Source organism: Hemibagrus wyckioides, linkage group LG05 (genome assembly GCF_019097595.1).
Source record: "Hemibagrus wyckioides isolate EC202008001 linkage group LG05, SWU_Hwy_1.0, whole genome shotgun sequence".
NCBI lineage: Eukaryota > Metazoa > Chordata > Actinopteri > Siluriformes > Bagridae > Hemibagrus > Hemibagrus wyckioides.
Window position 1 is genome coordinate 13,325,271 of NC_080714.1, and position 21,131 is coordinate 13,346,401.

General features: G+C 37.4%; 1 protein-coding gene and 1 non-coding gene across 4 annotated transcripts in view; both read left to right on the top strand.

The window, feature by feature from the left end:
* The first annotated feature begins 232 nt into the window (after positions 1–232).
* LOC131353621 (U5 spliceosomal RNA) lies at positions 233–343 on the top strand. The gene has a single exon (XR_009204643.1). It is a non-coding gene; the product is annotated as a U5 spliceosomal RNA (small nuclear RNA).
* An 11,523-nt stretch (positions 344–11,866) lies between these two features.
* The window catches only part of upb1 (ureidopropionase, beta), a 36,970-nt gene continuing 27,705 nt past the window's right edge, over positions 11,867–21,131 (top strand). Inside the window, exons 1-4 of one of the 3 annotated variants that reach the window (XR_009204547.1) lie at positions 11,868–12,060; positions 17,438–17,609; positions 17,801–17,888; positions 20,085–20,179. Coding sequence is in view for 2 of the 3 variants with exons in the window: in XM_058389013.1 (XP_058244996.1) it covers positions 11,957–12,060; positions 17,438–17,609; positions 17,801–17,888; positions 20,085–20,179 (459 nt within the window). In the remaining variant the exon portion in view is untranslated. Of the gene's footprint in view, positions 12,061–17,437; positions 17,610–17,800; positions 17,889–20,084; positions 20,180–21,131 lie in introns of all 3 variants that reach the window. The other 2 variants (XM_058389013.1, XM_058389014.1) reach the window with 2 other exon arrangements.

Here is a 21,131-nt window from a genome sequence, read left to right on the forward strand (position 1 = left end):
TGTGTATGGTTTCTGATTGTGTAAGTGTGATGTCTTGTTTTTCCTTCATAGAATGTCTGTGTTTTTTTTGGTTCCAATTGCTATTGTAGGGATGTATGGGTGTTGGTGAGGGGGTGGGGAGAGATGGAGAGAAGGATTGTCCTTTTTTTTGGGTTTTTTTTGGGGACTGATTGGAAATGTGTTGAATTTTTGTTTGTTTGTTTGTTTGTTTTTTTGTGTGTTTTTCTTGTGCGAACTGGTTTTAATAAAAAAAAAAAAATCTTTTGCTTTTTACTAAATATTTCCTTGGAGAGGAACATCAATGAGTTTGATGTATTTTTATGAGCTTTGCTCTGGCAAAGCTGTGTATGCTTCAATGTTAAATGGGTAGTTTCCAGGAGTTGGGTCTTATTTGCTTATGTGACTTTATGCATGCCTGTATAGGTGTGGCCTGAGGCTGTCCGTTAAGCAGAGGAGATAAAAGTTTATTGCTTCTTGGCCTTTTGGCTAAGATCAAGTGTTCTCTGGTCTGTTTTTGGGCTTTGACTGGGTTTGAGAAGGAGAATAGATGGAATGGGGTTTGTGTAGGATCGCTTCTCAGGCTTTTTAGCTAGGATCTATTGTGTTCACTGGTCTGGCTTTTTGGCCTTGGTCTGGGTTCACGTTACAATCTTTAGTCTGGCCTTGAGCAGACTAAAAATACCAAAATTCATATTTTTATCACTTTCCTATGTTTCTTATGAATTCTGGCATTTTAAAGTAATCAATCACATTTCATATCATAGTCGACACCAAACGTGAAAAAAGTCAAAGAAAACTGCCCCATTCAGCTGCACACACGCGTTTGACTGAAAAACCGCTTTCCCTTTCTCATAGAGCGCTGAGACTTGCGGAATCGCATTTTCAGCGCCAGAGAAGCACAATGCAGAGAGCACACTGCGCCGAGGCAGGAAACGAACCAGTTCGATGAAAAATGATGAAAGTTGACTTTTTTAAGTGAATTTTCATGGAATATCACTGTTTCCATGTTTCTTATGAATTTTGGCATTTTAATGTAAACAATCACATTTCATATCATAGTTGACCCCAAACGTGTGAAAAAAGTCAAAGAAAACTGCCCCATTCAGCTGCACACATGCGTTTGTCTGAAAAACAATTAATATTGAGTGTGATGACGTTATATCTTCAAGCAATAACAGAAACGTTGGGGACTTTGGGGGGTTTTCCTGTTTTCCTTCCCCTCTTCAAGAGGCAATGTTTTGTAAAAGAGACTATTTTTGGGATCTCACCAAGAATGTACATTCTTTTACCCTACAGGTTCTAATCTCAAGGAATACTGACAAAATTTGATGATATACTTACTGTATGATGTTATTGATATTTAATGTCATTCTAAAGGTTATAGTGTGATTGGTGAAAAAGGTCTACTTTCCAAATCAGAGTATACTATATTAGTGGCAGTGTAGATAAGGAGATAATGGATTCCCTTGCATTACAAATCAAACCGCTTCTTTTTCAGTTGTACTCAAAAGAAATAGAATTAACATGGACTAATGACCAACTTTGGTCTGGTACTCTACAGAGGGCTGTAAACTAGAGACTAAAAGGCCCATTTCAGCCCTACTGGAATAATTTAATGCTGCAAGCATCAGTGTATAATCTGGAGCTTACGGATATGTGGCAGTTAGCTCTCTTAACCATACCAAATGAGCTACAATCAGAAATGGCTGAAAATCTGAGATCTGGAGAATTTATAATTAAGAGAGAATGAGAGAGATATAGAAATGTATGAATGATTGAAAGCAGCGTTGTTGGAGTTAAGAGCACTAACACATGCATAGTGGAAAGAATATTTGATATAAAGCAAGTAGGGAAAGTTTCCAAATCAGAGTATACTAAAGTTTACACATAGTCTGTACTCCTGTTGGAGATATGTCCTTATGACCTTATTCAACCCCCTCGCAGGTCACAAGACAACAATCTGAACTATGTCCTTTACAACCCATTTGGTATGAACCAAAACTAAAAGCCAGATGTGTCCTTACGACCCATCCAAAACCAGGCCTTCTGTGGACCCTTTGTCTCTCTTGGGTATATAAAGTGCATTGGCAAAAGACTCAGGGAAGCATCTGCATTAAGAACTTCCTACACTATTATTATGTGTCTCTATTGTCAGGTATGACTTTAACTCTGTAACTTGTGTTTTTCCTACTATGCTGATCCTTTTAATTGTTACTGTGTTTGGTATTTTTCTAATTGAATAGACTGACTTAAGTGGAACCTGCCTGGCAAAATAAAATTGTTAACTTTGACTTATTCTGAGCCTATGGAAAATCATTATTATACACCTCTTTAATCGTAGATTGTGAACTTAAATCGGAATGGAGAAACCTAGGTTTATGTTGGAATGGAGTAGCCTCGACTTAAACTTGAATGGAGAATGCCTCGGTTTAAAGTTAAATTAGAACAAACTGAAACTTAAACTTGTATGGAGAAACCCAGGTTTAAGTTTAAACAGTGTTATGTTCAATCATTTTCTATCTACTTAATAAATTAAGAATGGTCAACCCTCTAAATTGTGATCAGCATCAAATTATACTTATATTAATTAAGTCAGATTATCATTATACACAGAATTCAAAGAATGAATACAAATTTTAAAAATGAAGCAAATTCTTCCAGAAGCACAAAGGAAAGGTAGAATACGAGATCCCTTCACACATGCCGCAGGATTCTGTGTAATCTCACTGCACTGTGTTTGAGATGCCTTTTGCCGCCGCAAAATAAAAATTCCTTTCTTATCTCTTTGTTTTGACTTGCACCCTTGTGTCCGTGTGTAGTTTGTTAATTATTTCAAGTCAAAGTGCAGACTTCCCACTTTCTGCAGGTCCCACCGAGATTCCTTGTCTGAGTGCCAGTCTCGGGGTTGATCCCTGATCAGCCTGGTCCGGATCAACCCGAAGACGATTACTTCATTGAACCTGAATTGACTACTGGTGGGGAGAGATCTGGACAATCACGAGACTGCCCCAGCGAAGGGATATGGAATTAGGTGGTAAGATTTTCATTCATTTAAACTCTTGCTCTTTCCATCTTCTGATAATCGGCTTCAGGTAGGCAGAATTTAAGCTTGGATTTTGGCCAACGGTTCTGGGAACCGGAAAAGTTACATGAATAGTTCTGTCAACTAACTATATACTATGGTCGTATATATTGATGTTGTAACTACTTTCAGCAGACTTTAAGGAAAGCCGTCGCTGGTGCTGACGAGCACAGCTGAGTGACCTGCGCAGGTAAAATCAGGCTAAAAGAGGTAAATAAGGCATTTGTCTGTTGATCGATTGTTGAGAGAATACAGGACCCAACACGGACAATGGGTATTGGGGAAAGTAAGGATAAGAGTGATGATTTCTTGAGGGCATGTAAGCATCCTAATGTTCAACTTATGAAAACTAATTATGGGCCTGGTTCTGTATCACAATATCATATGTGGGTGATGGATTGTGGATTTCCAGAGAAAGGTAGTTTTAGTGAAAGACAATTAGAAAAGTTGAGAGAAAAGTTACAAGAATGTGAGGCTTCAAAGAAAAAAGGGAAAATTCAGGGAGAATTCAGACCCACAGCCACCTGCGACACCTCATGATGAGAAAAGTCAGCGTTGATGTGTCACGCCTGCATTTTGACCTGCCAGAGAGAAATATTCAGATTCGTCACGTAAACTGGAATAATGCAGAGAATACTGAATACAGAGACTTAGTAATGCACCTGACTGATGCTCTTAACCAAGCTTTTCCAGTAAGAATGGACATGACTAAAATCTCTATGTGCAGACAAGAAGATGACAAAACAGTCTCCAGATATCCTGCAAGATTAACAGACATGTATGATGCTCACAGTGGCCTCGAGTGCCCAGCGGACTTGGCCGCAGCGAATATTACACCCTATGAGGCACACTTGAGAAACAGTGTCATGAATGGATTAAAAGAGGACATTGCAAGAAAAGTCTAACAAACATGCATTACTTGGAACGCTGGAAAGTTATCTCTGATTGAACAACATACTGTGCACGCAGAAAAGTTGTGGAATGCTGAAAGACAAAAAGGGAAAGAAAAAAGAACAGAAATGAAACATCATCTCACTATGAATCATCTCACTAATTATCTGAGGCTCAAGGAGATTTTTACAGGGGGAGTGGCCATGGCCATGGCAGAGGTAGAGGTCGAGGAAGGGGCAAGCCTGGATTCCAGAGTGGATGTTTCCTGTGTGGAAAAACAGACCACTGAATACGAGACTGTCCGAAGAGACATCGCGGGGGAGCACAGAAGCATGAGGTTTGGTTGGGTCAGGGATGGGTGAGCAGCCAGGGAAGGGTAAGTCTGATCTTTTTGTGCAATGCAATGAAGAAAAGCTTAAGCTAACCATTAAATTTCCACCTGTCACTAATCCAATGTCTAGCAAAGTATCAGAAGATGCTATCACCTATGAATGAAACTTATTCTAAATATCATGAACCGGAATTTAAGAAAATGCCTGTGATTACATTACTTGTTGAGCAAATACCGATACAGTTTCTAGTTGACTCAGGAGCAGGACATTCTGTGATACGATTGTGTGAATTTTCTATTTCACCTAGAATGAGCAATCACTCTCTGTGTACTACAGGAGCATCGGGGATGTCAGTAATTGAGACATTCAAATGTGAGTAACTACACAGAAACAATTTGAATTCTCTTTTTTAATTTCTGAGTGTTGCCCAATAAATCTGTTGGGTCGAGATTTGATGTGCAAACTAAATTTAAATTTGATCAGCACATCACTAGGCCTTAAGATAGAATGGGGAGATAACTTCTGCTTTGTAAAATATGATCCCAGACCCCTGCTCTATGTGTATGAGTGGAAACTGAGTAATTCCTCTATCACTGATGTCACACACTCTCTAGTAGAGATAGCAAAAACTCTCACCTCCTTTTCTTACACAGACTACATGACACCGAAAACCCTGCACTGTACTGCGCACATACACAGGCACGAACCAGATGAGAGTTAGGAGAAAGAATGGTACAGGAAGTTGGATAGGCCAGACATATTGATATTGAAGCGTGTGATATGGAATGAACACAAATGTGAATGTGCTGTAGAGGTAGATTTATCTCGGGTTTCAGTTCGGGCTGGTCATCCACACCCATTCCAAATGAATCATGGATCTCTACATCTCTCTCTAGCCAAATCTGTCAATGACGAGTGGGAATCTTTGGGAGAAATACAGCCCAAAATTAAATGCATATAACACAGCACTAAATTGGCTGGCTAGAGCTGAGAGAGGCATGGTGATCCTTCCTGATGACGGGACAGATCCCAACCCATGGTACAAAACCAACTTGGCCCTACCTAAATTGGAACTTTCAGTTGTACGACTACGAAAAGTGCCCAAGGAATTGTGGGTGAGTGTAAAATGATGTAGGTCTAATTAAAAATTGCCCTCCAGTGATCATTACACAAAAATCAGATTATAGACCAAAGAGGGCTCAATATCCCCTAAAACCAGAAGCTATAGCAGGAATAACACCGGTGTTTAATTCTCTATTAAAATCTGGAGTTATAGTGCCATGTGAGACGTCTTCTGTGTGAACACCACTCTTCCCAGTAAGGAAAATAAGAGCTCCAGGGGAGCCGGAAGAGTGGAGATTCATACAAGTTTTGAAAGTGGTTGTCCAAAATTCCAGTTGACAGTGCATGGTTCTCTGTTGTCGATATAGCTAACGAATTCTTTAGTGTACCAATACATCCAGATTGTCAATTTTGGTTTGCATTTTCCTTTAATGGAAAAGCCTATACGTTCACACACTTATGTCAGGGCTATTGTGAGTCATCTACAATCTATATTGAAGCATTAAAGAACAGTTTAGCAGCTAACTGAGAAATCTGTGTTGCTTCAGTATGTAGATGACATTCTTTTGGCCGCATGAACTAAAGAGCAGTGTGAAAAAGACACCATTAAATTGCTCTGTCACCTCACTAAAGAAGGACATAAAGCAAGCCTGTCAAAACTGCAATTTGTACAACAAGAAGTGAAGTTCCTAGGACATTTAATTTCTGCAGAAGGTAATGTCATTCTTGGGTATGTGTTCATACTGTAAGATGTTCATACCCGATTATGCTGTGTTAGAGGCACCGCTGAGCGCTCTTGCTCACGGACAAGGTCTGAATGCACACAGCAAAGTGATGTGACTGAGACTGCAAACGCTGTGTTTGAACGACTGAAACAGACATAACAGACCACACCCACATTGGGCAATCCTGACCTGATGAGACCATTTACACAGACTGTGGTCGAAAAAGGGGAGTGCATGACATCTTTTTTACTTCAAGAGCATGGGGGTAGGCTGCAACCAGTGGCTTACTTCTCTGCAAAGCTAGATCCAGTAGCAGCAGTAACCCTGCCACTCTTCTTCCCACAGAGCAGGATGGAGAGCCTCATGATTGTGTGAGTGTGATTAATGAAGTTTGTAGTCCAAGACCTGATTTACAGGAGATACCACTGAGCAACCCTGATCTGGAACTATTTGTGGACGGATCAGCATACAGGGGCTCAGAAATTGGTCAAAACTTCATAGGGTTTGCAGTAGTGACTCAGAATGAAGTTCTACTTTCAGGTAAACTTCCATCTCATTACTCAGCACAGGTGGCGGAACTCATCGCCCTCAAAGAGGCCTGCAAATTGGCAGAGGGTAAGACAATCAATATTTACACGCCTTTGGCGTCACACATGATTTTGGAACATTATGGAAGCATAGGGTTTTTTGACCTCCTCTGGCAAGCTTATCACGCGCCATGGCCTGATAGCTGACCTCCTGGATGCAATCCTACTTCCAAAAGCTATTGCAGTATGTAAATGTGAAGCACATACGTGTTGTAATGACTCTATTTCCCAGGTAATGCCAAAGCTGATGCAGCGGCAAAAGCAGCAGCAAAACAACCTGAACAGAAACGAAATACAAATATCATGACTATATTGTCTGCTCCTAATCTAAATCTCACTGAATTACAGGGTATGGTTGATCGTGAGGAGAAACAACGCTGGAGGCAGTTGGGATGTGTCCAAAAACAAGGTGTTTGGTACGGACCCACAGGAAAACCGTGTTTACCGAAGAAACTGTTTCCTTTTTATGCTAAATTGACACATGGTAAAGACCACGTGTCAAAAGGAGGGATGGTAACAGAAATAAGGAAACACTGGAATGTTATAGGCTTTACTAACTACTCCCAAAAATTTTGTGAACGCTGTGTCATATGTGCAACAAATAACATTGGGAGAGGCATTCCGATTACTCAGAGTGCATATCCGTCACCACAAAGGCCATTTGAACACTTACACATGGACTTTGAGTTGAGTTAACACCTAGCGAGGGTAAGAAGTATTGTCTGGTTATAGTAGATATGTTCTCTAAATGGGTAGAGGCATTTCCTACATCTAAGCAGGATGCTAGTACAGTAGCAGAAGCACTACTCACTGAAATTATTCCACGGTGGGGAATTCCTCAGAGAACAGGTAGTGATAATGGTACCCCATTCATGATTTAGGCATTACAGAAAGTCAGTGAATACTTAGGATTCAACCTGAAACAGCACTGTGCCTATCACCCAGCTAGTGGTGGAACAGTAGAAAGGGAGAATGGCACATTAAAAAATAAATTGGCAAAATGCTGTGCTGCTGAGACAGGTTTGTCATGGGTCAAAGCCCTCCCAATAGTGTTGATGTACGTGCGAGCATGACCAAGAGGGAGAGCTAACCTGAGTCCATTTGAAATCCTTTTTGGCAGGCCATTAACTACAGGAGCGGGTTTTCCAGGAAGCCAGAGACACAGTATTAGCGAATGTGAAGATCAAATGTTGAACTATTGAATAAATTTGTCTTCTGTGTTATCTGATACAGATATGTACATATATGTGAATGTGAGTGTGGATACATGAGTGCCCATGTATGAGTGTATTCAGATTTATAGTGTCAGATGTGTATATGACGGAAATGTAATGTTGAATTGAGAAGAAGTAAATAAATAAAGTTTAAAAGAAAAAAAAACATCAGTTCAGTAAAGTTAAAATAAGGTATAAGAAACTCCATTTTGATAATGTGCGTTTACGTTAACAATAATAAATTAACTACAGAGATTAGTTTAGATTTAAATAGAGCTTTAAAATATATGCATTTGTTTGGGACAGTAGAAATTTGGTTCATGACAGTTTTTTTCAGGACACTTGCCCAGGTAAGCTGATGAAAAATTGAACAGTGAAACCTTTAAATTTTTTATTCTTATTTATTTGTTTATTTGTTGTTATGATCTGTAAAATGTATTGCAGGGTTGTTCTTGATATCATTTTAAACAGTAGATTAAAAAAAGTAATGTTTTAACACTAGGACAAAACATTTTACAGCACAAAGAAACATTGGTCCAGATCTCACTGCTCTTTTATGTTCACTTTCTATTTGGAACCATTGCTCCTTTCCATCAGCTTGGTGTCTGTCAGTAGAATGTCTTTGGCTGTACAGTGTAATCGATCAATATTTTATTTTATAAATATGCCAGTATTTTAGTTTGGGGATGAACCTTTAATTTAGAAGGTTTTTAAAGCTATTTCACATCTTGTGGGTTGTGCTGTTTTGCTTTGCTATTTAATGTTTTCTGCAGTATGGTATAATCCATGTACCCTGTGCACTTGTACTACATAATAAACTCCTGAAGGGGTCCCTTATCTGTAAAGCTAAAGTTCCTCATTTAATTTAGTTCAGGTTTGGTCTTATTTATATTTGGAAATTGGGGTTTAGGTTTCTATTAATAGTGTCACTGTCTGTTGAGGCGTCTTCTGTCCTTCCTTGTTGAGTTAGTTTAAATTGTTGTCGTTATCTAGTACCTTTTAAGTGGTTTGGAGGTTTTAGGGTTTTTTTTGTGTCATTTCTTGTTGCTTTGGTTCATTACTTGTGTTTGTGACATGTGTACTACTGTACTGTTCTCTCACGTTATATGAACTGCCTAAATTCTCTGGGCTTCTGATGTCAGTGTCTGTCCTACAGTGTCTGTCCATATCCACAGTGCTTTCCAAATGCTTCACACTGCTTTCTCCCCAGTGTGCGTCTTTCTTTTCTCCATCTTTTTGTTTAGTCTTTACTGTAGAGGAGTCAGCTTCTCAAATTGGCTGTTCATCAGACCAGTAAACCATCGCATTGTTTCCTATTTGTAAGTCAGACAGCGACACAATCACCATCCTGACAGAAGTGTATGATGACAAATTAAACACACTGAAAGTGGAATTCAGTAGGAGATTTGCTGATTTTAAAACAAAAACCTGGTGAAGTCATTGCGCGCTATACCATAGTGTGCCAATAAGCGATAACACTTCATGTAGGAGAGAGGAGGGAGGGGGGAGGGTTAACATAATTTATATATATAATTGTTTTAAATGTCTGTACTAATATTTTATTTATGATATGTGGTTGTTTAAGTTGTTTTACTTCTTTAAATATTTTTGTTATATTTTACATAGTGACTGCAAGTTTAGCTGGTGCGTTCAAAATCTCCACCAAATTCAAGATTCAAACTTTTAACCTCTAAGCTAAACAAACCCTGTACAGGAAAACTCAACAAACAGAAGGCGATTTGTGAATAAAAATTTGTTTCAGAAATCTAAAAAAAAGAATCTACATCATAATTTACAAATAAATGCAATCCAGTCTACCGGTAATAAAAAATACTAAATGCAGTGTATAAAAGTACTTCTTTGTTATGTTTATATTTTTTAGATTTCTCTCAAATGTGACTTGAATCTTTTGTTTTTGTTTACTAGAAAGATCAGTTCAGATTCGTTCACTGACTCGTTCAGTCATTTTTGTTGCTGTTGTTATTGTTATTATTGCTATAAAATGTGTGTGGCAAGAGAGATAACTACTCTCCTTGTTTAGTTTCAGCCAATCGGAAGATGCGCTGGAGGGTATAAAAACTGAAAGGGTATGTGGCTTCATATGTGTCATCCATCTACAACTGTAACCACAGACTCGGGAGGCAGAGAGAGAATCCAAAATCTTCTTTTTTTATTTCTTTAAATAATTGAGGTTGCAGAGGAAGAAACGAAACACAAACATAAACTCAGGCAAATATGTATGCAGGAAACGTAACTTAGGCAACAAGAGACGCAGGCAGACAGAACTGAAACACGCACATGTCACTACTAAATAGTCTTAATACTCGCCGCTGTCCTCGGCAAGTAAGCGCTTTAAATACGCGTGATTGAGGTTGGCGTGCCCAACCATTTGACAACAACCAATAGTGAATATTTTCATGCTCTAAAATCTCCCCAAAGTAGATTTCAACTTTTTCGGTGCATCAGGACAAGTGGCCATAGTAGCGTTCAAAGAATCACCAATATTTCACATGCAGAGATATAATAAAGTATTTAATATATTATAAATATTATATATATATACATATATAATATATTACTATATATTATAAAGTATTTCAAGGGAAAAATGGTGGCTGTGTCTTTATTTTTTGTATTTTTTTATTTTGTGTGCGTGTGTGTGTGGCTGTCAAAACCAATTTAAGTAATGACTTTCGCCCTCCACAGCGTTTTAGCCGGAAATCCACTCGGCCACTCTGTTGATCACCATGTATAAAGTGTGGGGGGGTTTACTTCCAGAGTCCACATGTCTGTGTGTGTGCGTCTCTCTGTGTGTGTGTCCTTAAAATGCTAATGGCTATCAGAGACTCTAATGGTTTGATGGAATTTGAGTGGGTGGTTTTACTTCCAGAGTTGGTGTGTGTGTGTGTGACTGTAAAACCAATTGAAGTAAAGACTTTGGCCCTCTACAACGTTTTAGCTGGAAATCCAAATTATTAAGTGATTATATGACCAATATACGAAAGTCATTAAACACTCATTAGTCATTAATCTTTGACCTTTTTGATAAATCATTTTTATTACACATCATTAATATTTGACCTTTGACCTGAGCTGTCAAAACCAATTAAAGTTACAACTTTCATAATTTTTCATCGAACAGGCTGACTTTTTTTCACATGCTTGGGGTGAACTATGATATGAAACGTGATTGTTTACATTAAAATGCCAAAATTCATCACAAACATGGAAACAGTGATAATAAATATGAACTTTGATGTGAAATATGATTTTTTACAGTAAAGTGCAAAAATTCATAAGAAACATGGAAACAGTGATATTCCATCAAAATTCACTTAATAAAGTCAACTTTCGTCATTTTAATGTTAAAGACATTGTCTTTAACCATCACATGATTACAAGCATACCTAATATCAAGCATACCTAATATATATATCTCTCTCTCTCTCTCTCTCTAGTATAGATAGATACTTTATTCATCCCAGTGAGAAATACTTTCAGCAGTATACACAAACGTAGGTAATAAGGTAATAAACAAAAAATAAAATAAAAAAAATAAAAATAAAAATATTTTTATTACAAAAATAAATAAATACTAATATAAAAAAATAAATAAATAAATACTAGAAATTTAAAGGAACAAATGATAAGGTAATGTGCAAAATCCGGGTATGTGCAAAAACTGTATGTTTTCAACGAGTCCTGTGCAAATATAAGTGTATTGAAGAGCCCTGTGCAAACCGTAGTGTATGGTGCATGGTGTATAGTTTGTAGAACAATTCAGGACAGAGAGTAATGTCAGCACTGGGAGGCCAATGAATCTGCATACTGCATCTCGTGCCATTGCCTTATGGTGTGCTGAATATCTTTATTGGAAATTTATATTTCCAGTGAATTTAATTCTTGTCACTTGCAATTTGTAAGGAAAGTTAATGGAAACAAAGGTCATGTTGTGTTGCATAACAGTAAGTGTTGAAATCAACCAGTAGTGCTGACGGTGCAGCATTTGCCCGATGAAGCTTCGAGGACGTGAGAGTTTTTAAGTAGTGTCTTCACAGCCATAATGTCTGAATGTGTATTTGAGTCACTCGAAAATACGTTGGAAACATATATTCCAGATGCGGAACTCGGAGAAATTAAACGCATTTTATATGGAAATGAACTGAGGTAAGTGCACAGCCATATGTTGGCTTCACAAATAGTTAGGTAGACAAAAATCTGTCCTAATTTTTACAAAGGCACTGCCATAACGTAATCAGTAGACTGACGTTCTTGTATCCTATTATAGTAAATAATAGTCTAATAATATATTAGACCTAAAATCCCATAGATGATTTTACACTTAAGTAAAGCCATTACTTTTTATATATTATTGTATAATTTCTGATACAATACGATAAATTTAATGTAGATTATGCATTTTATGCTGCTTAAAACCTTAAAACCAGTATTTTTAGACTTGTATTTAAAACCAGGACATAATGTGTAAATGATTGTTCATGGACTTTGGCCAAACAGCCTGAGCCTGAATTGTCACCAAAGGTCACACATTTTGGATTTCATGAGGGCTTGTTAGTTGATATTGTTTCTTATTGTTCATATTTTTACATACTTTATTCTGCACAACATTTTGTAATGTATGTCTTAATGTGAAATGTAACATGTCAAGGACAAGTTGACATAAGAAAAACAAGTTCATTCTTGAGAAACCTGTTTGTATCAGGATATTCAGAGGGCTGCTTAAAAAGACAAAGAGTAAGTTTAAAAAGACATTAATTAAAAATGAAATAACACTGGTAGGGTTGAAGTGTGAATGCATATTTAATTTGTTGATTAATTAGTTAAAAGATTAAATAAATTCATTACTGGCCATGCTTTGTTTTATCTGCAGTATCATTACATATTTTCACTCTATCTATTTCTATCTATATACCCATCCATCCATCCATCCATCCATCCATCTAATCTAATCTATCTTTGATTCCAGTAAATCTCCATGCCACCTCAGAACATCCAGATACCCAACAACAAAAATACTAAAAATACCCTTGGGCCATCTGTCAACAGAAGATGGCACAACACAGAGTCTAGTGTGAATAACCTTACTGTTGTTGAGAATAATGGAAACTATTAAAATAATATTTAGCTAACATAACAAGACGATAGTTATTGCTAAATTCAAAATAGTCTACAGGCCAATGTTTCTCTACATCTTTAAAGCTACTTGTGCTCTCTCAGTCAAAGAGCAGTAATCAACATTTTGGACTTGGTACCTTGCTCCACAATTGCTTCTGATCCATATGAAGTTTTGTGTTCATCGGGCTCTGAAGATATCAGTGATTTGAGGAGCTGTTTGAGGCAGTGACATGTGTGATCGTCAAACTTAACTTAGATTGGTCCAATGAGCAAGAAATGGTTTAAGCTTGACACACACTTCTTGACTGGGTTATAGATGCCCTCATCTGGTCCTATGAGGCGTGTGGAATGCCTCTAGGTATCAGGGCCCACTCCACTAGGAGTGTAGCATCATCCGTTGCTCTAGCAAGGGACATCCCCCCTGCATGATGTTTGTCCTGCAGTGGGCTGGTCCTCTTTGCACACATTTATCAGGTTCTACAGTGTAGACTTTGACCCCAGGGTCTCAGGCCCTGTGGGGTTGATCTACACCCAGTGGTCATCATTGCCAATCACATGGCTCAATTGGGCAGGCCTTTTTCCTTGTGTGGAGGTGTTGGTATAGGCATTCTCATAGCCTCAAGCCATGCAGCAGAATTGAGTTCCCTTAAAAAGGTTATAGATGTTACCCAGTTCCCCGAGAATAAAACAAGATGCTGTACTGCTTGCCATATGTCGGGCATTCTTGATGCTTTCCTTGAGACAATTAGAATCTGGGGATCCTGTCAGCCTGACATGCTTCCGAGACTGGTCTCGGGAAAGAGTTCCAATAGCATCAAACCCTGACGCAGCACTTTGTTCAATTCTGAGGATGCACTATGGAAAGAAGACAATCTGCAGAAGTAGTGTGATGCTGGTAATCCTTGGGTCCTGGCATTCCTGTAGAGTTATTTTGACATGTATCACCTACCTAATCATTGCTGCAGACCACCCTTTTATGGCAACAGTATTCCCTAATGGCACTGGTATCTTTCAGCAGGACAAGTCGCCTTGCCACACTCCAAAAAAAAATGTTTCAGAATGGCTTGAGGAACATGAAGAAGAAATAGGAGTTCATGTTCTTGACTTTGCCTCAACGATCCCCAGATATCAAGTCAATTGAGTATGTGTGGGATGTGCTGGACAAACAAGTCAAATCCATGGAGGCCCCAGCTCAGAAAATATGGATTTAATGTTAGGACTGATTAGTATATTATAGAAAATGGTTAGTTGGCTCTTTATCTAAATCTTGATGGATTTTTTTGTCTGATAGCTTACCTAAGGCAAAATACTATGGTGATATAGCTAATTACAGCTAATACATTAATATTTGTCCTTGAAAATCAGTCTTAGTCATAAACTAGGCCATTATTTATCACTGCTATTTGACTAGGAAGTGTGTAATTGAATAGTCTACTTGAACATTGATATGCTATGCTTTCTTGTACAAATAGTTATTTGCGTGCAGTTGAATGCAGCAGTTCATCTGGGAAATCCGACTACACTACAAAGTCATTATAAAAACATGTAAAGGATTAACAAACAACATGCTGTTAAGTCAGTTGCCTGCAATTTAATAATCCATCCAGTGTGTGTTAAAACATGTGGTTGGACCTGAGCAGATAACATAACCCTATACACTTCAGAATTTGACTTGCTGCCAGCAGTCTCATCATCAATAAATACATAATAACCTATTCCATTGACAGTCATGCCCACCCCATGATTAGGTGTTATGTCCATCCTTCTGGCACAAAATGATCTTTGTCTCATCTGTCTATAAAAAGTTGTTCCAGATGTTTAGATGTTTAGAAGTGGTACAAGGAATCTGGTGCCCATGCTGTAACCATAAAAAACTCAACACAAGAGAACAACATTACGTAAACCCATGTTGAAATAGATCTGGTGAAGAAAAAACGATGGACAGTACTAAAGGGAAGATAGATTCTTAAACTTGTCAGGACAATTCATGAAGCACCCATGTTTGACCCTCATTGTAGCTTAGCTTGAGAATCAAGTGTTTGGGCAGCAAAGGAAAAAAAAAAAAATGAATGTAGCAGGAGAATGGGTGATTATTTCCCAGAGCTTTATACAAGCACACTTTCTTGGTTAAACTATATTTATATTTCATTTGGTGTTGATATCTTGATAATTGTAGGAGTATATATGCAAATTAAATAAGGTGTAATAATAATAATATATAATATAATATATAAATCAGTATTTTTCAGAGCAACTTACAGAAGTGCTTTGAAGTCTCTATCAATTAATACTGATTCATGGACTCTAGGTCATGGACTAAAAAATAAGAGGGATGTTATAAATTGCAGTTTGTTTTTAGTTCTGCCCTGAATAAACTATTTAATATAATGGATGTTTACATGTGTATTGTTACCTGGATGATCAATATCAATGTCAAAATGATCAATGTTTTCATGTTTTGGAATGGTTCTTCATGAGTCCCTTGTTTGTCCAAAGCAGTTAAACTGCCCACAGCTCTTCAGAAAAATCATTTTGGTCCTGCAGAGCTGGAGGCATGTAATCATCATATGTAGTACAAAATGAAGGCATGTAATATCATATGTAGTACAAAATGAAAAAATAAGATCTTTGAACAAAGTAATAACAATTTACACTGTTTGAAACACATCCTGCATTAGTTTTATATTTAATTTAATTTAATTTATTATTATGATTAATATACACTTTTTGTTCTATAAAAATATTTATATTGTCCTTCCATGGACCATTTTTGGTAGATACCCCCCACTGCATACACCTCCTGCTGTTTTAGAAATGCTATTTGTTTTGCAAAGCTGATTAAATCAAACAATTTAAAAACAAAACTGAAAAGTGGTCATCACAAGTTCACAGCTTTTGTTCCATTTCACAGTTCAGGTTCAAACTCCATGGCATGTGGGTGTGTGTATAATAAGATACAAATGAGAATCATCTGTTTTATCAGAAAGGTGAGAGTCATCATGCATTACCTGCCAGTGGCTGGCAGCCAGGGTCTGGCTTTGCAGTGGTTTGCCTCTCATCTAAAAGATAGGACAGGGTAGGTAAACTTAGGAAACCTAGTAAACATAGGAAATTTTTTTCTCTACACTGGCCCCTTGTAGTGCTCCTAAACAGTTCTATTCCTTTGTTACCCAATTTTAGGTCAAATATCAGAAGCTCTTGACCCTCCTTAAATGTCTTGATGATATTAAGTGTTGGACGGCTTACAATTTAAAACATAGTTATTATTTCAGGCTAACAAGATTTAAGGTCTTGTTAGGTCCTCTTTCATTTCATACACATAAGCATGTCAAAAACCTTATTTACTTATTTTTGACTCAGATTTACTTTTTAATAAGTAGATTGCTGTTGATGTTAAGAGAAACTTATTTTCATATAAGGGAAGTCTCTTTTCATTTAAGATCTATTACAATGTTAAAACAATTTCGCTCTACAAAATACTTTGTAGCTCTGTGTTGTCTTATGTAGCTCTATGTTGTTTTATGTAGCACCATGGTCCTGGAGAAAAATGTTGTTTCATTGCAATATGTACTGTATCAGCCATATATGGTTGAAGTGACAATAAAAGCTTCTTGACTTGACTTGACTTGAGTTGTTGATGTGTGAGATCCTGGAAATGCTATGTAAGGAAAAACAAAAGCAAGCACTGAGAACACATCAGCTTTTGTGTAAATTATTTACAAGATAATGGATGAACATAGAAACATATTAAAATTTGCAAAAGTAATTTTAATATTTCTTACATAATGTGAAACATATGAACTACTGGAATGGCAAGGCCAGTTAATTTGTTTGTGCTATACACCAATGGTTGCTTTCTTTTTCAGGACATTCCAAATTATTGTACTGGCTATACCCAGTGTTTCTGCAATGGTGCTGATAGATTTCCGTCTTTTCTCAGCTTCAAAATGGCTTGTTTTTGTCCCAAAGACAGCTCTATGATCTTCATGTTGTGTTGTCTGATCTATTAACAAATGCAGTCTTGGTGAAATTGAAGGCCCTATCCAATAGTAGATGATCAGAGCTATTTATTGTTTATACAATACATCAATCTAATATGACTGGATATTAGGATACATCTGGGTAACAAGGAACACCATTCAATCATGTTTCAATGTTTTTGCTTGCCTAAATATTGGGTTGTGGAAAATAACATGCAATGTTCTGTCATTTAACACATCTACAAATAAATACCAGAAAATAAAATCTGAAATCCTAAACACGCTTCTCATATACATCTTTTGATCTGAAACTTAAATGTCAAAAAAATTAATTAGCATTGCTGTTCCAGTAGTTTCAGAAGGGTATTATGTGTTTTATCCTTTATGAATTTAATGTACTTGTTTAATAAAGCATAAATTATTCCCAGGAAGTTGACCCTACCCCAGACTGCACTGGATGCTGCATTGGAGAAGGATTTTGTTTTGCAGGGTTATGTCTTTGAGGCAGCACCAGAGCAGCTAAGGGCACCTAGGGTTGTGCGGGTGGGACTCATCCAAAACAAGATAATTCTTCCAACTGATGCTCCTGTACTTGACCAAGTAAGACAGAAGTTCTTAACCATATTTTAGTATCACTCTCTCACTTTGGCAAAATAATCTATTAAGTGTCATGGTGTTGCATCTGCAGTCATCACATAAAGCCTACCTATCAATTACAAATCCAGAACATATTATGAGTTTATCCATTACACGATTAACTGATCTAAAATTACCTAAATTACTGTTTGTAGATTATAGCCCTGCACAAGCGAGTGGGTGAGATAGTCGAAGTAGCTGCTATTTGTGGTGTCAATATTGTCTGCTTTCAGGAAGCCTGGAGTAAGTACATATACAAACACGTCTTATAAAGTAATTATAAGAATTATTTAATAATTTAATTCAATAAAATTTTAGCCTCAAATGCAGGCATTTCAAGTTGATAGTATTTATTCATTTTACACATTAAAATACTTTTAACATTAAAAGTATTTTAATATGTAAAATGAATAAATACTATCAACTTGAAATGCCTGCTTTTGAGGCTAAAATTTTATTGAATTAAATTGAATAAGGCCACCTTATAATGCCTATGTCCTAAGTGTCATTCTGATCTTGGGTGAAAGTGTTAAGTTTAAGTTGTGAGTGTGTGAATGTGAGTGAATGTGTTTAGATTAAATGTGCTTAAGTATTTACATATATCCCCTTGTGGATCAATAAAGTACATCATGGGTTTGGAACATTAGGTGCTTGTTGGATCACAGCATCATTAACCACTTTCAAATCTTGTACGAACCTCCACTCCTCTGGCTCCCCTGGAGCTCTTATTTTCCTTACTGGGAAGAGTGGTGTTGGCACAGGAGATGTCTCACATGGTTTTCCACACAGGAAACATCCACTCTGGAACCCAGGCTTGCCCCGTCCTCCAGCTCTACCTAAAAATCTCCTTGAGCCTCAGATAATTGAACCATAGTGAGACGGTGTTTCATTTCTGTTCTTTTTTCTTTCCCTTTTTGTCTTTCAGCATTCCACAACTTTTCTGCGTGCACAGTATGTTGTTCAATAAGAGATAACTTTATAGTGTCCCAAGTAATGCATGTTTGTTTGACTTTTCTTGCAATGTCCTCTTTGAATCCATTCATGAAACTGTTTCTCAAGTGTGCCTCATAGGGTGTAATATCCGCTGCGGCCAAGTCCGCTGGGCGCTCGAGGCCACTGTGAGCATCATGCACTTCTGTTAATCTTGCAGGATATCTGGAGACTGTTTCATCGTCTTCTTGTCTGCACATAGAGATTTTAGTCATGTCCATTCTTACTGGAAAAGCTTGGTTAAGAGCATCAGTCAGGTGCATTACTAAGTCTCTGTATTCAACATTCTCTTTCCTTGTACTGGGATAAATGGGCCAAATAAATGTAAATAATGTCCTTTCTATTTATAGTCATGTCCTTTCTGTTTAACTGTTCATAGTCAAGAGAAATTATGCAACCAAGAGCTCCTGAGCAATTAATAGGTTAGCTTAATTTCTGAGTTCATTATAGACTTAACATTAATTCCTTCCTGCCAAAGTCAAATGTTCAATGATAAAGACCCCAACACAAAAATGACCGTCACAACAGCAGTTCAAAGATGATAGTCTACAAGTGGTTCTATCCATGTCTGTAACACGAAAGATTTCTATTAGTGTTTCTTCCCTCACTTAATGTTAACTATATCGATGACAAGGAGCATGTAGTCCCATGGGTCTGAGTGAGAGAGAGAGAGTGAGAGAACAAAGTGAGAGAACAAAGAGTGTGAGAGAGAGAGAGAGAGAGAGAGAGAGAGAGAATTATTAGATATGCTTGTTATCATGTAATGTTTAAAGAAAACGTACAGCAAGATAGCTATGACAGCATAATTAAATGGGAGAGCCAGAAGGTGACATGAGGGCTTCCTGGACATAAAGCATCCAACTAATCCACAATCAGTAAAACTGAGCAACTAGAGAGTGGTAAGTAGTAAGCAGAGTCCTCAGCAAAGCTGATGTTGTTCCTATATTAGTCATTTTATTGCAAGGCTTTTGCAAGGCTTGCTGAACCTCAAAGAACCCTACTGCATATGTCTAGCTTTTGGTCAGGTATTAGTAGTAAAGGCAAATGCAAGTGATTGGTAAATGTACAGATCAAACTTACCCAAGATTTAGACAGTTACCCAAGCTCAGAACTGAGTCCAGGACTTTGGCTCTATAAGACGGCAGCTATAACATTGTATGAGTTTGCCTTTTGTGTCTACTGATTAATGTTAAAATGAGTACACTCTTCCATAATAAAAAAAAAGTTATCATGGAAGATGTGTGTGTGTATAATCATAAATTTCCACTTCATGAGAAAAAAAGTTGTGATCCTGAGAAAATAACTTTTCTTATCTTGATCACAAGAAAAAAACTGCATGGCCTTTCTGGACTTCCATAGAAACCTGTACATTATTGCCATATGATATGGTACCCTCTGTGTGATGAACTGGATGCTTCTTCAATAAGATTACTTTTTTTTTGCCTATAGCAATGCCTTTTGCTTTCTGCACAAGAGAGAGGGAGCCATGGACAGAGTTTGCTGAGTCTGCTGAAGATGGTTTCACCACTCACTTCTGTCAAAAGGTCTATTTGTGTCTGTAATATTTATCAGTCTTAGGTAAAAAGGTTGACAGGTGCTGTGCCTCCAATGTAAATAACTGAATTATGACATTATCCAACTCACTTATGGAAAATTTCCAGTACAACTTATTTGCAGCACCATCTATATTATGAATATCAGCATTCTGTCACAAGAACAGTTTACCAAATCATATGGCAACGTAACATAGTACAGCCTTTTAATATATATACATGACAACCACTCATTTATCTATACTCTTTTTCAGTCTTTTATTTAGTTTGTAGAAAGAAAAGACTAGTCTGTCTGGACTAACTGTCCAGATATAGTGATGCCCACCATAGCCTGAATAGATTCCTGTTCTTGGCTGACAGGACTTAAACCCAGCTTGGTCTTCTGCTGTTGTAACCCTTCCAAATGGTTGGGTGTTTTGAGTTGCTGTATCCTTCCACCAGTGTAACTGCCACTAATTTGATATTTTCTGGGCTTTTTTGCACAGTTCTGTGGCTGTTGTGTGAAAAGTCCCAGGAAATCAGCAGTTTCTGAAATAATTAAAGCAGCCTGTGTGGCATCAAAAACTATGTCATGGTTAATGTCACTGAGAGCACATTTTGTTCTGCATTCACATTTTTTATATTGAATATTACCTGAAGTCCTTAAGCTGTATCTGTATGATAATATAATTTTGGATGCTATGGCACCCGCAGCTCCCCTAAAGTGTCAGCAGCAAGGTGTTTTAGCCTTCAGACCATCTATGTTTTGCACCATTCTATGTAAACTCTAGACACTGTTGTCTGTGAAAATCCCAAAAGATCAGTTTCTGAAGTACACAAAGCCTGTCTGGTACCAGATTAACCATGCCACGATTTAAAGTCACAGACTGTGTTTGTCTTCATTATGATGTTTTATGTGAACATTAAATGACACCCTTGATCTGTATCTGCATGATTTCAATTA